Consider the following 19,355-nt stretch of genomic DNA (forward strand, 5'->3'; position numbering starts at 1 on the left):
TGGCGGGGCCCCTGCAGCGCCTCCCTGTTCGTGCGGGTGACGCGGAGGTCGGGGCTGTTTTATTAGTTTGCTGGAGAGGCGAGGCGGGGCGGCAGCCGTTCCGGCCGGGCTCGAAGCCTTTCCGCGGAGGCGCGCCCGGCCCAGGCCCCCCTCCCGCCGTGGCGCGCGTGCCCGCGGGCTCTTTGGCAACCGCCGACGGCGCGGCCCGGCGATGGCGGAGGATCTGGACGCGCTGTTGGACGAAGTGGAGACCAAGTTCTGCCGCCTACAGGCGCTGGGGGCGGTCGGGAAGAGAGACCGCGGCGGAGGCGAGGAGGCGGCCGGGGAGAGGGACAGGTTAGCGGCGGGAGTGGGAGCGCGGCGCTCTGGAGAGCCCGGTGCGGCTTCCCGGCCCCTCCGTCCAGGCCCCGGGCTCCGTCCCTGCCTTGGGCGTCGCGTGTGTCTCCTGCGGCCTCCCCCGTCCCCGGGGCGCCGCGCGTGCCCGCGCCCCCTGCGGCCTCCCCCGTCCCCGGGCGCGCCCCCCGCGGCCTCCCTCTCCTCGGGGCGCCGCGCGTGCCCGCGCCCCCCGCGGCCTCCCCTGCCCCGGGGTGTTAAAACTCCGGTCAACATCACAGTGGGGGCCCGGGGCTAAGCCAGGCTCCCTGCAGCTCCCGGAAGTGGCCCCCAGGTCCCTGCAGCCCCCAGGTTCATGGGCAGCCAGGGAAGCTCCTTACGCAGCCCCCGCCCCAGGAGCCGGCTCTGCAACTCCCATTGGCTGGGAACCGCAACCGCTGGGAACTGCCGGGGCGGCATCTGTGGGCGCATGGGCAGCATCCAGAGCCTCCCTGGCCATCCATGCACCAAGGGGTTGCAGGGACCTGGCGGACACTTCCTGAGAGCTATGGAAGTGCTGCTGGGACCCCACACCTTGTCCCGTACCCCAACCCTCTGCCACAGCCTAGAGTCCCCTCCAGCAACCCAAACTCCCTCCCGCATCCCTGTCCCAGCCCTGAGCCTCTTCCCGCACCCAAACTCCCTCCCGGAGCCCGTACCTCAAACCCCTCATCCCCGGCCCCACCCCAAAGCCCATACCCCAGCCGGAGCCGTCACCCCAAACCCCTGCCCCAACCTGGAGCTGCCTCCTGCACCCCAAATCCCTCATCTCTGGTCCCACCCCAGAGCCTGCACCCCCAGCCGGAGCCCGCGCCCCCCAAACTCCTGCCCCAGCCCAGTGGTGTCTCCTGCACCCTGAACCCCTCATTTCTGCCCTCCCCCAGAGCCCACACTCCCAGCCCAGAGCCCTGCCCTCCCCCAGAGCCCACACTCCCAGCCCAGAGCCCATACCTCCCCTGCACCCCAACCCTCTTCCCCAGGGGCACATGAGGAAAGACAAGCTTCAATTTGTCTGTAAAAGTACCAGGACTAAAAATACTCCATTCCATGATTTTGAAAGTACTCTGGGCCCTCCCTTAACACATAAGTTGGAGTGTGATGCTAACCATTAGTAAAGTTAGTGGTATCTTATTTGGAAGTTGAAGTTGAACCAAAGGCTAAGAGTGTCACTCAAGGCCAGTGCATTGTGGTAAACAAATGTTATTTGATATACTTTATTGATTATTAATAGTGGACTAGCAGGATACCATACTTGGAAATTAACTAGCCTATAAACTGTACAAAAATCAGTGTCACCTAATTTTGATTAGTAAAATAAACATTCTGTGCAAACATGAATATGAACTACAGCAGTACAATATTTATTAGCAAGCTATGTAAAAAGTTCCCTATGCTATTGTTGTAATATACAGTGAACTATGTACTGTCTGCATGAAGTATGTAACCTGACTTTTAGTGGTTAAACACTAGCTTATTCTACAGTATGCAGAATGTTGAAATCGCTCATATCATTCCAAAAAAAACCCAAGACTGCATGTTACTGAGTCTGTAAATAACTCATTCAGTTTCTTCAGAACAACATAGGCATTTTTAATCTCTCATCTCCACCATCCTTACCTCCCAAATTGTCATTTAAACCAAGGATTGTCAGTTTGTCTTTGTTTCTCAGCGAGAGGTCGAGAGACACACAACCACTGGTGATAAATGCCAACCTAGAGGCAACCATGGTGGAGATAAGAGATGTAAAAATGCATTAAATCCTTTTCTCTAATTGATCATTTGATCCTTATTTTTCTGTAATTGCTAAACTGTAATGTTGTAATTGATAATTTAAGCCCTTAAATAGAAATATTCACAAATCTAAGCAGATTTTCAGTGGGTTTAATGTTAGATTCTTATTACTGTATTCTATATTTCCTGAAATACAGTACCATAACTACTCTGAACTATTCTTTGCTTTTTCCATCTCAATTTATATTCTTAAGGAACTTTCATATTGTAGGTTTTGTCAACCCATTACAATAATTAGGTTTTAAAGCCATTGTTTAGCACTTGTGTATGATGCAGGATCAAAGTTTTGTAGTTGTATTTTTTAATTTGTGTTAATTTAGAGCCAAATTCAGACATGATTTAAACAGTCACAGATCCGTGTCTTCAACAGCAAATTGAACTGGTTTACACAAGGTATGAATTTAGCATTGAATGTTAAGGTATTGTCTCAAATATATATATAAGCAAGGACATTCGGCGAACACCAAAGCTGTCATTAATGGTTCCATATGTAGCTATATACTATACTATAAATATGTCTGTAAAATCATGCAGTGTTGTGTATCAAAATTTTGAAACACAAAATTAAAATTGTGCTTCAGAAATTACTGTATTTTGATCTGTCTGAAAAGAGTCAGGAATCATAAGCAGACAGACTTATATACTCTACATTGCATTGACAATTTAGTAGTGTGTGCGAATGTTCAGGCTGATCTGTAATTTTCCTCTGCTCTTATGCCACTAACATTTCATGCCTTAAATACGAAAGATATGTTAGAGGGAAAATAGATGAATGTTTTTTAAATGTTTCTTGAAACCTAGGTAGGTATGGTTGAAACAGTTGAAACTAGTTTGACTGCTCATTTTACACAATGATGGATTTTCCTCTACGTTTTTCAGATCAGCTAAAATACTAACAAAGGCTGTCGTTGATGAAGAGGACATAGATGACGTAATTAAAGATATCATTGATGAAAGCAGTTTTTCCAAAAAACCTATGGTAAGTAGAGTTCTGAAAAATGCATGAGGAGGTTCAGTCAGAAAATTTTCAGAAAAGGGAGTTTTGGGGAGGTTTTTATTTGTTTGTTTTTTAATTGTGAGAGAGTAGGTGAGTTTAGTGAACTTGGGAGCTCAGGATGTGAGAACTGTGTGGAGGTTCAGAGAGTCCAAGAACCAGACTCTCTTCCTCAATAAGTGGTGCAGCATGGACAAGAAATTATGGAAGCTATGGCCCAGATCCAGAAAGGGATTTAGGCATTGTAGTGCCTAACTTTTAGACATCTAGAAAGTCACAGGATCAACACTGCAATTCACAAAGCCTGAGTTAGGTACCTTGGCTCCCTATACAATGACTGGGGAGATCACAGAAGCCAGCATGGTAGTCAGGGAGCTGGCAATGCTAACCCATGGGAAATTCTAAGGAGAAGTGTGTGTCCTAAACCATACTGCTCTGGCAGAGACAGGTACCTATCATAGAATATCAGGGTTGGAAGGGACCTCAGGAGGTCATTTAGTCCAACCCCCTGCTCAGAACAGGACCAATCCACAACTATTTTTTTTTTTGCCCCAGACCCCTAAATGCCCCCCCAAGGATTGGGCTCACAACCCTGGGTTTAGCAGGCCAGTGCTCAAACCACTGAGCTATCCCTCCTATCTCTGCTAGTAATCCACGATTAAAAACCCATCTCCTGGAGTCAAGTAACTTAGGCCTGGTCTACACTGGAGGGGTGGGGGGTCCGAACTAAGGTACACAACTTCAGCTACACGAATAGCGTAGCTGAAGTCGAACTACCTTAGTTCGAACTACTTACCCGTCCTCACGGCGCGGGATCGACGTCCGCAGCTCCCCCGTCGACTCTGCCACCGCCGTTCGCGGTGGTGGAGTTCCGGAGTCGACGGGAGCGCGTTCCGAGTTCGATATATCGCGACTAGATGAGACGCAATATATCGAACTCCGAGAAGTCGATTGCTACCCGCCGATCCGGGCGGGTAGTAAGGACGTACCCTTAGGGTATAGCTACACTTGCAGCTGTACAGCGCTGGGAGTTAAACCTGTCTTCGTACAGCTGAGTAGGGAAAGCGCTGCAGTCTGGCCACACTGACAGCTACCAGCGCACTGTCGTGGCCACATTTGCAGCATTTGCAGTGGCATTGGGAGCGGTGCATTATGGGCAGCTATCCCAGCGTTCAAGTGGCTGCAACGTGCTTTTCAAAAGGGAGGGTGGAGTGGAGTGTGACAGGGAGCATGGGGGAGAGAGAGAGTGGATTTTTGGAGCAGACACTCTGTCAGCAGCTGCTTTGCAAGTTCCGAACCCCTCCCGCACCCCTTTCTCACTCACTGAAAGCAAACAGCAGCTGATAAGCAGCCTCCCCGAAATGGACCCCCTGCTCCCTCCCTCCCGCGCGCCATGCCGCTTCTCTCCTCAAGCCCCTTCCCTCCCCCTCTCTTCAAGCAAACACTAGCTGTGGGCGTTCCAAAGGGAGCCCCCCTGCCTGCCTCTGCCCATTCACAGCAAACACTAGCTGTGTTTGTTTTTTTGATAATCAGCTTCAGGAGCCCGGAGTTCACAACAAAACAAAGAGAGGCATCACAACAAAACAAAGAGAGTAATCTTTACTTAAAAGGATTATGGGAAGCTTCCCGAGGTCAGTTACAGTGTACTAAGATTATTCCCTGTTTACACTGGCACCCCAGCGCTCCAGCAGCAGCGCTATACTCTTTATTCCTCTCATGGAGGTGGAGTACAAGCAGCGCTGTAGCCAGGGAGATACAGCGCTGTATGTGCCTTGCCAGTGTGGACGGGGAGTGAGTTACAGCGCTATAAAGCCACTAACAGCGCTATAACTCTTAAGTGTAGCCAAGGCCTTAGGGTCCTAAGTATTTTTTTGCAGGAATAAGTTCCACAGAAAATGGTGGGAAGAGGAGACAGTGATGGTGTTTATAATTTTTAGCACAGAGGTTAGAGCACTTGCCTGGGATGTGGGAGATCAAGGTTTAATTCCCCCCCACCCTTTGCCAAAGGAGGAGAAAGGATTTTAACAGGTATCTCCAACCTGCCACAAAAATGCTCTAACTACTGAGTTATGCGATATTCTGGTGTGGGGCTCCCAGTCTTTCCTGTTGAAGCTGTTCCATTATGAATAAGTAGTAAAAGAGTCATTGGAGCAGGGGAACTGGACCTTGGTCTCCCACCTCCCAGATGAGTGCCCTAACCACCAGGCTACACAATCATTCTCTCTCTCTCTCTCTTTCTTTTTTTAGCAGGAGATATTGAGAGAGCCCTGACACATTGCCTAGGGATACCCAGGGTTGTGAGGCACCTCGCTACCACCTGCCTTATCTGTGCCTGCCATGGTAACCCCCAACTCCTCCAGCCAGAGGCAACACAAGCACTCCCCTCTAGGCCTTACAGGCCCCACTGTTACTCTACAGGTTAGTGATAGATACAGTCCAACCTTTGAGCCCTCTAGGCATTTCCCTAGAGTGTCCAGCCCCTGGTCCACTGGTATCTGCAGTATTCACAGATTCGCTGCTTCCAAAGAAACAGTACTCACCAGCTTACCAGTTCTATCTCATATCACCTCGCCACTCAACACATAGCCTTTTGATGTACTTGATTTTACTACAAATATAAGTTTATTTAACAAAGCACAGATTCAAGTAATAGCAAGTAGTATTGGAAACAAATATTTACATATAAAATAAAGTTATAATGCATTCTTGAGCTTAGACTTAATTACCAAGATACTCTCATGTCTTGTAGAGTTTGGCTCACCCAAAATCCTTGCAGCGCTTTTTAGCCAGCTTAGCTGTGATACTCCTTTCATGAGACAAGTATGCTGTCAGCTTGACTCCTGTATGAAGGATTCCATGTGTTCTTCCCCTCTGGCCCCCTAGATATATCAGTCCCATCCTTGTCTTTATTCGTAGACAGGGCACCTCCTGCTCATTGTTTCATCCTGTGAATTTCCTCTCTTGTAGATTTCACAGTCTCTGCTTTTGCCTGTGGCTCAGTATGCAAATAGGCCTACATTGTGAGCCATACAATACACCAGGGGTAGGCAACCTATGGCATGCGTGCCGAAGGTGGCACACAAGCTGATTTTCAGTGGCACTCACACTGCCCGGGTCCTGACCACCGGTCGGGGGGGGCTCTGCATTTTAATTTAATTTTAAATGAAACTTCTTTAACATTTTAAAAACCTTATTTACTTTACATACAACAATAGTTTAGTTATATATTATAGTCATAGAAAGAGACCTTCTAAAAATGTTAAAATGTATTTCTGGCACGCAAAACCTTAAATTAGAGTGAATAAATGAAGACTTGGCACACCACTTCTGAAAGGTTGCCGACCCCTGCAATACACAAATGACCAGCCCAGGGTGATAGGTGTCTGCTGCCTCCTGTCTGAAAGGAAATTATTTGAGGTGTTTCACCTCTTGGTGACCATCCTTAACTCCAAGACCTTAACAACATATATTTTAGAATAGATACATAACACCTTAAATATTATCCACACATACTTTTTGCAGTGATGACAGTGACCAGTGGGCTACTGGCTCTTGGTAGAGACCTCACATGCCACTCTTTGGTGAACTGTTATGCTTATATCCAACCCAGAGGATCCCTGTAAAACCCTGTGCATCCCCCATGCCTTCTGCCGTTTGGCACCAAGAAGTCCCTGGGTCACAAGGCCAGTATCAGAATATCCAATAACTCAGTAAATAAACCCTATCTGAGCTGCTATTAGGGAAAACTTCAAAAATTCCAATTAAATGGTCTTGTACTTTCTAGTATCAGAGGGGTAGCCGTGTTAGTCTGGTTCTGTAGAAGCAGCAAAGAATCCTGTGGCACCTTATAGACTAACAGACGTTTTGCAGCATGAGCTTTCGTGGGTGAATATGAAACATCCGAAGAAGTGGGTATTCACCCACGAAAGCTCATGCTGCAAAACGTCTGTTAGTCTATAAGGTGCCACAGGATTCTTTGCTGCTTGTACTTTCTAATTTCTTTTTCTGTCATTACTTGTCTAAACAGAAGCTTTCTCTTCTTCAGTCTACCTCCTTTTGCCATTTTATTAACTGATGTTGCAGTTTGGTGTGTTAGTGTTTCATGGAAGCATTGTCTGGTGGTTAGCGCACAGAACTGGGAATCAGAGTTAAACCTAGCTATGCTATGCATTTACTGTATGATTTTGGGAAAATCACGTAGGCTTCAATTTTTAAGTGTCTACTAATTTTCAGTGCCACGCTTGAGACATCTAGGATGTGCTTAAAAAGGGGGGGGGGCCTGTGCACCCACAATTCCAGTTGGCTGGATTTGAAAGATGTACGTTTTGAATTCAAGTTATTTGATTACTATCCTGGGCCAGATCATCATTCCCTCCTGCCCCACAACACCCAAATAGATTTGTATGAAGAGGGGCAGAATCTGCTGCCTCCATTGCACAGGCTTCTCACAGAGCTCTCTGCAGAGTGGGGGAATCTGCATTTGGGGAGGAAATTGGATGAGTATAAGTGTTTTATGAGCCTGGTTCCCTATCCACCAATGCGGGTAGCTGTTAAAATTGTGATGCTTTTTGAGAAGAGCCAGATCACTGTGATGGGCAACTTGCAGTTTTTCTACCCTCATTCCAGCTTCCATCAGAGAGGTTTCTGGCCTTTGCTTCTTAAGCCAAACTGCATAGCTGTGTATGTTGTTGTAATGCTGCCTGGTTCTCTCTCTCTTTTGGAATAGAAACTGAAATCTAAATCTGCAAGTCCCACATCTGAAAGAAATAGTGTTTCCATTCAGGCTCATGGTAAAAGGTACGTGAAGAATGCTCAACTGAATAAACTATTGTGTAAATTCTATAATCAGTCTAGTAATGTATACTATTTAAACGATGATGACACTGAATTACTAAGTATTATGGGGAGCTTTCATAGGAGAAAGGACAAATAATTCAGCATTTTGACAGTTTTCTGATTCCAAAGAAACCATCACAATCTTGGTAAATTGTTCCAATAGTTAATTACCATTAATAACTTACACTTTATTTCCATTCTGAATTTATCTAGCTTCAGCTTACAGCCACTGGATCTTGTTATACCTTTGTCTGCTAGATTGAAGAGCTCATTATCAAATATCTGTTCCCCATGTAGGTACTTGTATCCTGTGATCAAATCTCCCCTTAGGCTTCTCTTTGTTAAGATAAACAGATTGAGCTCCTTGAGTCTATCAGTATAAGGCATGTTGTCTAATGCTAAATTAAAGTACTAAAGATGACTCCAGTTGTAAATAATGTTCTGCCACATGAAAAAGCATTAACAGTTCAAAATTAATGTTCTGTTTTACTTTTCTGTGTTTATTTTAAGTCCCTATACTATTTGGTGAACACGTTGCATATAGTAGAGTGTTTCTGTGACTCTTGCTTATGCACATGCTGAAAAACGTTTAACTCCTTATATGCTCCTGGGTGTTCAGCATAAGTCCAATAAAGTAACACTTATTTTACAAATACTGTACCTTGCCATTCTAATGAAAGTAATGGACTTGCTGAAAAGGTACACATGCTCATTGGCACATGACAGACTAGGTCAAATCAACGTAGGTTATTATTATGCTACTTTTCCCAAATGACTTCAACTAATTTTACTATTTCTCTGTTGAATTCATGTAGCTGTTGTCCGGTGTATCTTGGCGGAAGCTCTACACCACGTGGTATAGGAACAAATATTTCACAGAGGTAGGAAATCTAAAAGATACTGCTCTATTTGCATTATTTCAGTCTTGATCCAAGATAAGGTGCTTATGTACAGTTTCTGTTGAGCGTTTAAATAAGTGGGTTAAACCTACCTTACCTAAACATGTAAGATATTTTGAGAAATTGAGTTACATGTTGAGTATGTTTAGAGACCCCTTGAGAGCTTATCTGCTCAGTATTGACACTGAAGATTCTATGGCCCTTTTTATAAAAGTAGGGTATACTTGCTCTTATGATTTTACCATTTCATTAGTTCTGCAGTTATAGTTATCCAGCCTTGGCCGGACTTGGATTTTTAATTTAAAAAAAAATCAATTAAAGTTTCAGGCCATCTTTAGACATTTTAAGGAAGGAAAAAGCATGTAAGGCAACCTTTTTCCTTTGCAGGTAACATTTAAAAAAAAAACCCATCAACTTACAGCAAGTCACAAAAAATTTCAGCCTAAAGGGAATTTTCTTCTAAATCGTGTTTTTAAAGTGCTTATAACAAACAGCATCTTCACAACCAGAATTATGGGCCAGATCTTGACTCCTATGCTAAGGATTTGCACAGGGATTTTATGTGGGAGACCAAATCTTTCCCTGTAAAGCTAATTTGGTGCCCACTAGCTTCAGTTGTGTATATGACGTTTACACCCCTTACCTCAAAAGGCAGTTTTGTTTAGTGGACCTACTTAGTTGTGGTTACACACGCCATGCAACTACTCAAACGTGCTTAGAAAGAGGAATTGTGGAGTATTGCTCCTTAGTGCACAGGGGAAGCAATCTTCCTCAGTGGCCTTTTCCAGTGTGACCTGTAACAGTGTATGTGTAGCAGTTCAGCTGCTTTTGAGCCCTCTGCAGCATATTATCCTACTGCACTGCACTAGCATAGGTCTACAATCTAGTAGCCTAACTGTAGTCTTCCATATTTTTCATCAGGAAAAACTGGCAATCTAGCCCAAGAGTTCTCAAACTTCATTGCACCGCGATTCCTTCTGACAAAAAAAATTACTACAAGACCCCAGGAGTCGGGGACTGAAGCCTGAGTCTGCCCTAGCCCCACTGCCCTGGGAAGGGGGGGGCCAAAGCACCAGGGCTTCAGCCCTGAGGGGGCTGTAACCTGAGCCCTGCCATCCAGGGCTGAAGCCAAAGCCTGAGCCCCACTACCCAGGGCTGAAGCCCTTGGGCTTCCACCCCAGGCAGTGGGACTCAAGTCTTCAACTTTGGACCCAGACCCCAGCAAGTCTAACACCAGCCCTGGCAACCTCAGTAAAAAGGGGTCACAACCCACTTTGGGGTCACAACCCAGAGTTTGAGAACCACTGATCTAGCCTAAAAATCATTGTGAAAAAATAAGCTTTTAAAATACCAGCATTCTCCACTGTTAAATAATTTACCTAATACTTCAGTTTAAGTATATTACTATCCATTTTTCCCCAGGAGTTTTAAAACTGAAAAGGCTATCTTCAGATTAGCTGGCAAATGTAAAACCGCTTTGCTAACTACTCAGTTGCTTACGGTGTTTTTGTTGTTTAAAGTTAAGCAGTATGTTAACAAACTCCTTTATATTAGATCCTGATCCTGCAGTTCTTACATGAATAGTCCTAAAAGCCCCAAGTTGGTAGGGTACTTAAACACATGTGGACCTTTAAGCACAGGAGTAGTCCCACTGGAAGTTACACGTACAGGCCATCCTGTTGAGGCCAGTAGAACTGCTCACAAGTGAGGGTTTGCAGGATCAGGCACATGGTAGTGGAAACAATATATGGTATAAAAAAATATAGAGAGAAAGCCTTAGAACTTGCAGATGAAAAATCCAACTGTAAGGACATACATCCACACTGAAACATAGGAATCTTACAAGGGCTTAGGTTACTGGTGAGTACATCTAAGTGGGGAGTGAAGGGAAATAAAACTGAAGACCAACTAGAAGACCACTGGCATATGACCTTTTAATATATGGATTTCTCTTCAAAAAGCTACAATTATTACTTTTTGTCTTTAAATGTTATAGTTAGAACTGCCTTGAGTTAGGTTTACCTAAAACCTTCCATTATAAGACTCAGTTTTTGGTTGTGAAGCTAACTGTTTAGACTGAAGTTTTCCATGTTGAATGTCTGCCTCAGGCTGAATTTATTTATTTATTTATTTATTTTTACGTTTAGAAAAATTAGTTTAGCCATTTCTGAGAACAAGGGAAAATAACTTTTTTTAATATTTGGCAGAACAAGTTCACCATTTTATTGAGCTCTAATGCCTCCATAATTCAGAGCAGGGTCTCGATATGTTTCTGAGGCCTGGTCTACACCAGGGTGGGGGGTCGAACTAAGGTACGCGAATTCAGCTACGCGAATAGCGTAGCTGAAGTCGAACTACCTTAGTTCGAACTTCTTACCTGTCCAGACGCCGCGGGATCGAAGTCCACGGCTCCCCCGTCGACTCTGCCACCGCCGTTCGCGGTGGTGGAGTTCCGGAGTCGACGGGAGCACGTTCGGAGTTCGAACTATCGCGTTTAGATTAGACGCGATAGTTCGAACTCCGAGAAGTCGAACGCTACGCGTCGACCCGGCAGGTAAGTATAGACCTACCCTGAGGGTGCGGAATGGTCCCGGTGGGGTCAGAATGGTACCTTTGCTGCCCCTGTAAACATCTACCCAAACTTGCCAGGCACCACAACTGAGATCAGGGAGCCTCTCTCCTGTGCTCTTATTGCTCCCCTGCTGGTGCCCAGGCAGTGTGGAAGAGGAATCAGCCTGTTTCGAGTGCTGAGGAATGAGAAGCAGATGGAAGAGCTGGGGATAAGAAATGGGGGAATGGGGACCCTGCTCCAGGGAGGGGAACAGGGGCAGGTGGAGATAGAAATAGCACCCCTGGGAGAGGAAGGCATGGTTGGGGACTGGGATAGAAGCAGGGCCGACAAGAAGAGAGGGGAAGCTGGTACAAATTACTGGGGCCTGGCTGTCTGGAAGGGGGACCGGGGACTGGCTTCATCGGCCCTGTTTAGCTGGTCCGCCCTTGCTGGGGGGCCTGAAAAAAATTTTCACCAGGGCTCGAACCCGCTCTCGGCGGCCCTGGATGGAAGAGTCTGTAACAGCTAGAGATCACTCTCCTCCAGAATCTGGAGCAGAACCCAGGAGTCTGAATTCCCTACAGACCTCTGCTGTTAGCTAACGTGTGTGAAGCCTGCTGACAAAGTATGTGTCTCACCCTCCTCTTGTGGCTGTCCTGCAGATAACCACCTAAAATTATTACTATCACCAGTTAGTTATTCTGTTAGCTCAAATGAGAGTGCTTGTGCTGTGTGTCTAAAGATTCCAACTGTGGAGGTCAGTATGAGTGGAATTTGTTTGTTCAGTTTGCTTTAAAAAACCCAGTAAATTACATGCAAAAAATTATATTAAGAGAACGTTATGGTTGTCAAGTCAAGCATTTATTTATTTCTATTCCCATTCAGTGTATGGTCCCATACCTTATTTACTGTGTACCATCCAAATCTGCACTGAATACAGAAATAATCATTCCTTTTAGACACTTATCACCATTGTATCTGAATGCTTCACAAACATCAATCCTTACAACACCCTTGTGAAGGGAGGTGATGGTATTCTTATTTTTACAGGTGGGGAACTGAGGCACAGAGAGATTGAGACCAACATTATCAGAAGTGTCTACCAATTTTAAGTGCCCAACTTGAGGCACCTAGGGTCTGATTTTTTCAGAGAAATTAGAATTGCATAGCACTTTGTATGTTTAAAGCACAGCTCCCATTGACATCAGTTGAGTGCTCAGCACTTCTGCAAATTAGGCACCCAGAAAATGAGGAACACACAATAGCCACCTGTGAAATTTTTGATTTAAGGGATATGCTCAGCATCATCGAGGAACTCTCTGGCAAAGGCTGGCATAGAATCCAGGGAAGCATTTCGCTTCCTTAGCCATGAGACCATCCTTTCTCTTCCTACAATCCCCTGCCTCATTCACTACACACCTTCACCTTCCAAATGAGGCAGGAGTTGAGACAAAAGCCTACATAAACTGTATTAACCTAGTTAGTTCCCGGCGCACCATCCAGCTGGTGCACTGAATGAGGCATTGGAAGGTATGGTATGGGCTCATGTAATTAAAGCATGTAAAATGCCTATGCATGAGAGGGAACCTTAGTTCTGGCATTTTGAGCACCTTTGAGCACTTGATTTTGAAATCTTAATGTATCTTTGTAATAAATCACTGATATTTAATTATTTTACTTTGAACAGAACATGTGATCAGCTACGTTGTACTGCCTGTGACTTCCATGTGTCTCATTACAATGACTACCAATGGGATAAGTCATGTGATTATCTCTTTTTCAGGTATGCCTCAGGTAGACTTGAAATTAGTATTTGGGGGGTAATATGCTTATCAGAAATGTACATTTTAATAGATAAAGAGCCATATTTATTGCTGGCATAATCAGTGTCACTTTCACTAGTGATTAATTTGGCCTCTTGCGTTCTACTGCAGGATGTCTCATTTATGAATAAAGTAAAATATGATTGTCCTTATGTATATTTGCCACCATGTTTTGGGTGGCGTAGACTTATTGCTTTTGTCAGGATTTTTCTCTCCACTGTCAAGTACTGTGTTCATGCTGTGTGTATAAGCTGTTCAGTGAGACTCAAGCAGTTTAAAAGCCTTTGTTTTAAAAATGCAGAAGCTTGACTAAATGCAAGGCTTTCCATGGGAAAAAACCTTGGACCAATCACTTTCAAAATAATTTTTTTTATTTATTTTTTGTTAAATTGTGGTATTTCTCCCTCTTCCCCACCACAATGGGGATTTGAAGTCCCTGAATTTATCCTTTAGCCACTTGACTTCTAATTTCTCTAAAACCTTTTCTAAATTGGATTGTAATTACAAATAAGAAGTTTATTCCTGATTCATACAGGGAATTTAAATACAATGCATTCCATTTATTTTGATAAAATCTATTTTGATCAGAAGTTTGTTCTCTTAAAATACATTGATCAGGCTAATTGGATGTTCAGATTGTTTGTGTGAACACCAGGGGGTGTATTGTAGCTTGTAAAGAACACTAACACCTTATAATAACACATTAGTAAGTCATCTTGTTATTAATAGTCTCTTCCTTGTTCCCTCTGATCTTAAGAATTGACGAGACCCTTTTTTTATTAATACAAATTATTAAAAATACTCTGCACTGATAAGTTTTTGATATGACTCTTTTGTAACTAGAGAGTTTCATGGACTAAAGGGCAGAATGTTTATTATTTAATGTACAAGTTATTCTGTTCCTGAGATTTTGAATGAATAAAATGAAGAATCTAATCAAATGAAAGGCATTGTTATCAACTATTTCTAATTTGATTACAATGTGTAATCCTCAACATGATGTTCAGCAATTTAGGCTAACCTGGAATTAAAGCAAATTAGGGGATTAAAAGTGAGAATGAACCGGTTACGTACCACGCAGAATAGACAGAGGACAAATATACGTAGGGCATGTCTACAGTACAGACTTAAGTTGACATATGTCAGGTTGATTACTGCAGAGGCTGATGTCCACACTACCCTTCTGTTGGTGGTGTGCCTCATCACTAGGAGAGCTTCCACTGACGGAAGAGGGATAGTGTGGGAGGCTGAAGGCCAGGACTCTCAGCTCCCTACTGGAAACTAGCTCCCCCACCCCACCCCCAGGCTCCTGGCTGGGAGCAAGGGACAGCCTCCTGGGTGTCTCGGCACCCCATAGCAGGGAACGAGGAGCCTCCAGGCAGTATCCCGCTTGGAGCGGGGGGCAGCCACCGGGGCTTCTCGGCTCCCTGAGCAGGGGGCCTCTGGGAAGCAGCCTGGCTGGGAACAGGATGCTGGGGGCAGCCAGGCTCTAGCTACCTGGCTTTCTTGTCAATTTCACACAACTGAAATTGACAAGAGAGCCAACAGCCCATATAAGTAACACAGTGTCTGACACTGCGTCGCCCCAACTACACCATCATAAGCTACACCTCTCATGGAGGTGGAGTGATGATGACGGTGTAGCAGGGCACTTACATCGGTGAGACAAGGCTGTAGTGTGTACACTGACATCGTTAGGTCGACGTAAGCGGCCTCACATTCACCTATGTAGCATAGACCAGGTCTCAGATATTTGATTACATTCGCTTGCAAACACAGCCAGCATAGCTGGCCAATTTTTTGAATATTAGTCTTAGACATGCCTGGTCTGTTAAACAACATGTGATAGATCTTGTAATAATACTTACTCTGTAATATCACTCTGTTAAACAGAGAGCTCTGATGACAATATTCCTATGTAATGTCTCTTTAACCAAAAGCTCACTCTTGTAATGATTGTTTTGTTTCTCATATTTGCATGGCATGGATTTGTAAACCTGTTAATCCTTCCTAAATAAACAGTGTAAAGTTGAGATTTAAAGGATGGGCAAGCAAGTGGGTAAATAAGCATCTACCCCACTATTTTTAGTTCTCAGATTTCTATCTAAACATTTTTATTGTGCTCATCAGTGCAGTATTTGAACATCTATAAGGACAGCAGATGAAGGATTAATGGAAAGAGCAGGCTAATGTCAGTCACAGTTAAAACATTAAGTTTACACTTGCTTTTTTAAATAATTGACTTTTATACTGGTCCTGTGGCCTCTTCATTTGCATTGCTGGATGCTAGCGTAGAAGTAACTTGTGACTTCATACATGTTCTCCCTATTGTCTAGCCATCTGTATTATGAGATGTGATCCCTTTTGCCTTCTACCCTGCTCCTCCACCCCGATCCCTTTCACCACAGACCCCATAGTGATTAACTTGCATATGCTATTTCCTGACAGCAGAATGTCACTGTGCATATGGATTCATTTATGATACAAGTGAACCAGTTTAAGATGCTTAGAATAGGATAGCTGATATTGTATAAATCTAAACTAAATGAATACTTACAACACACTTCAGATTCACTCTCTAGACCAGATTGACCCCGTTGTAGGTTATTCCCAAGCAGGATAGCTGATACTACATTAGCCTACTTGGTATTTCTTTCTGTTCGATATTTTGGAGGATGGAGTTCCCTCCTCTGCAGAACCAGCAGAGAACTAAGCCTAAAAAAACTTCAAGTTTCAATACACCTGCAAACAATAGTGACAGTACACCGAGACCTTTACTCAGGAAAGCATTCTATTCAAGACAGCACGTCAGCACATGCTTAAATCCCATTAAAGGTAATGAGACTTAAGTGCACACTTAATGTCTAGCATGTGTTTTTCTGAATCAAGGCCCAAGGCTTGTTTCATGACCTAGCATCTGGCATGAGTGCAGGAATGGCTGTTATGGCACTGTACTCTCCCTCTGGTTGCTGATCCATAATCTCCTGTCTCCCTGGGGGTTGTATACTGCAGAGGAGGAAGCGCAAGTGAGATGCTCTGTCCCAGTCAGGATTGTACATCATTCGTGTTTCTTGCAGATTATTTTTTGGTGGGGGGAGGGAGGGAACCAGTGCTGCAGAGAGTGGCTGTCTCCCTTCCCCTCACCTCACCCTCGCTCCCTCCCCACCACAGACCTCTGTGCACGTAAACCACCCACGGAAGGGATCGACATAACCACAGTACAAAATGTTCCTTTTCTTCCAACTGATGTCACTAAAAACAGTGTAACAAGAGGGTTTTGACCCAATAGTTTGCCTTCTTGAATTTTTATTTGCTAGAACGTTGTGTTGCTTTAGTAACAAAAAAGTTAGTGACCTGTATAAATTTCAGAGCAGCCCATGGCTGATTTAGCCTATACTCACTCACTCATGCCCGTCACCCCAGTCGGGGTATGGGCCGCCAACCACAGATCTCCAGAGTCTTCTATCCTGGGCCATTCGCTCTAGCTGGTTCCAGGTATAGCCCATTTTTTTGCTATCAGCCTGAAGGTTGCGTCGCCAGGTATTTCTTGGACGGCCTCTTTTCCGCTTGCCTTGGAGGTTCCACCGCAATGCCTGTCTGGTGATGTTGGTTGGCTGCTTGCGTAGTGTATGTCCTATCCAGCCCCACCTTCTCCTTATTAAACCAGAGGTGCTATTGCATTATAATCTCAGTACTTACCATGAAGCTGATTTTAAAATTGCATATAAAAAGGAGACTGGCCTGTTAAATAACTTCATTCAGCATTGTGTGGGGACTTTATAGTTACTATAGTCAAAGCTCCTACAATGACAGTCCATTAACTGACAGGGAACTGGTTCTGAGGGCAGCAGTGCTGCATTTACTGGGGGTGGGGAGGCTGTGTGCTTCTGGTCCTCCTTCAGGTAAGGAAGAGGATTCTCAGCAACTGCTCTGGCACCAGCAGATAAAGGACCACAACCACTACACATGTTCTTAAAGTGTATGTGATTTCTCACTTCAGATCTCATGATAGTGGAAGAAGGAGGCAAGGAGAGGGAAAAACAGTCTTGAGAGCTTGTGGGTTGGAAGAAGAAAAGTTAGATGTAGGCAACAGGACCAGGAGCCCGTAGAGTAGCTAGAGAGGAGTAACACTAATGTTCTCACTGGCAGTTTCCTGCATGCATAAAGACTGCCATAGAAGCAACAGCTGTCCAGCAATCACATTAAAGTGTAATGCACCTAGGATCCTAAAAATTTGTGTAAAAAACCCACAGATGTAATAATGTGTCTTTATAAAGCTAGTCTGTTAGAGTGGTTTCAGCAGAATGCATGGGCTAAGATCTTTTCGCAGCTTCACACACAACTCCCGCTAAAGTCAGTCCCAGTGTACGCACATCCAATGTCAGAATTTGGCCCCATAGTGCTAAGTGCTTATTTTATAGAAAAAACTAACTCACCTGATACTAAAGTGAACTTATTTGATTGACAGGAATAACATGCCTGAACTCAGTAAATTAAGAGCAAAGATGATAAAGAAGAAGGGATCACGGGCTTATGCTTGTCAGTGCAGCTGGAGATCCATTGATGAACTAACTGACCTCCAAACAGACCGGCAGCTTCGTTGGGTCTGTGGTAAACATGTAGAATGAAGTCTTCTCACATGTTTGGTATGCGTTCCTGTGTGAAAACAGACTTTCAAGTCAAACTGACTTCCTTTTAGCATGCATTTCCCACTCCATTTTCTGAGAACAGAAAGGAACCCGAACATGTTATCTAGAGCTAGATAGTGACACTGAATTCAAAACTGAACATTTTTCCTCACTGTAACTGTCTCATGAATTAAGGGAATTCATAGAGGAAACAGCCAGCTTAGAAGTGTCAATGATAAGTGGGCTTGAAGAGCCCCTCCCCTAGTGCCAATGGAGGGAGAAGAAGCCAATGAAACCGAATGGGTCACAGCAAAAGGGAAGAGCAAGAGCCCCGTGAGCCAGCAGAAGTCTGTACAAGATCTTTGACTCCCCGGAGATGGGGAGCAGCCATGCCCTATGGCACTCACTCTTTCAGAGATGGGTGGATATCCACATGGGAATTAATGCTCCTCCTCCCACTCTGCCTGTAGCCTTATGCAGGGGTGCCAAATGGATGAGAACAAGACCAGCTGTCACCACACAGGGCTTCACTTTCCTTTACCCTCAAATCCCCAAGAACTGCAGATTTTGGAGACTCCCATCCAAGCTCCTTAGTACTCACTACTCTTTGGTTTCCTCAAAGCCCTTTGTCCAGAGTGTGACATTCCGTGGAAACTCTGAGGTTTACCGCGTAGTTTCTTGGCCTGGTCTCTCCTCGCTCTTTTGGTTTCACTGCAGGAGGGGGGACAGTATGTCCCTGAATTATTTAACAATATTCAATAAGATACGTTGGGGAAATATTACCTCTGCAACAGTTAACAAAGATGCTCACATTTAAGAGTGCAACAAGATATATCCCAACTGTCCTTGTGTTTGGGCTTTTCAGTTAAAAGCTTCATTTCAGAAATACTCCACCCCCCAAAAGTGTGACTTGCCCATTGCATTCCCCCTTAAAACAGCTCCCAGTATCACGTTAGTTGATGAGATGTTTTGATTTAATATTAATGTCCTGGCAGCTAATAAGCCCTTGTTTTCTTCACTACCCGCATATTTAAAATATGCACAAGTATTATGTATGGCATGTTTTGTTTCAGCACTGGAAATTATCATATTGAAAAATGGACTATAATTGAATTTCGGCAAAGGGGATGGGATCATTTCATACAGTGATGTAAAAGAAAATGGAATGAAAACACTACTGAAAATATTTTTACTATTCAATAAAATAGTATTCTAAGGATTAATTCAGAATTACTTGATTTATGCAATTCCACATATACAAAGTGGTAACTGGTTTTTAAACACCTGTCATACTTTAATTACATCAGGAGAAATATGAGGAGCATCTGCAGTAAGCAGATGAAAAAAAGATTGGATATTACTGTCATTAATTTCTTGGGAGGGTTGTAATTAAGAAATCCTCTTAACCAATCTTATAACAATTGTCATGAACCTAAAGTTCTGGATAGGTGGTTCTAATAA

General features: G+C 44.2%; 1 protein-coding gene across 1 annotated transcript; it reads left to right on the top strand.

Moving 5' to 3' along the window:
* The first annotated feature begins 59 nt into the window (after positions 1–59).
* On the top strand, positions 60–19,194 carry CFAP418 (cilia and flagella associated protein 418). Its single transcript, XM_045008204.1, has 6 exons — positions 60–336; positions 3,043–3,142; positions 7,884–7,954; positions 8,809–8,874; positions 13,131–13,226; positions 17,735–19,194. Exons 1-6 carry the CDS (start codon positions 212–214, stop codon positions 17,892–17,894), a joined length of 618 nt encoding a protein of 205 aa, XP_044864139.1. The 5' UTR covers positions 60–211; the 3' UTR covers positions 17,895–19,194.
* Positions 19,195–19,355: the final 161 nt, after the last annotated feature.

The sequence above is a fragment of the Mauremys mutica genome, chromosome 2, assembly GCF_020497125.1.
Source record: "Mauremys mutica isolate MM-2020 ecotype Southern chromosome 2, ASM2049712v1, whole genome shotgun sequence".
NCBI lineage: Eukaryota > Metazoa > Chordata > Testudines > Geoemydidae > Mauremys > Mauremys mutica.

Coding starts and splice junctions, on each gene's coding strand:
- CFAP418 (XM_045008204.1), top strand. CDS start 212: ATGGCGGAGGATCTGGACGCGCTGTTGGACGAAGTGGAGACCAAGTTC. Junction 337..3,042: donor GCGGCCGGGGAGAGGGACAG/GTTAGCGGCGGG, acceptor TACGTTTTTCAG/ATCAGCTAAAATACTAACAA. Junction 13,227..17,734: donor TGTGATTATCTCTTTTTCAG/GTATGCCTCAGG, acceptor TTTGATTGACAG/GAATAACATGCCTGAACTCA.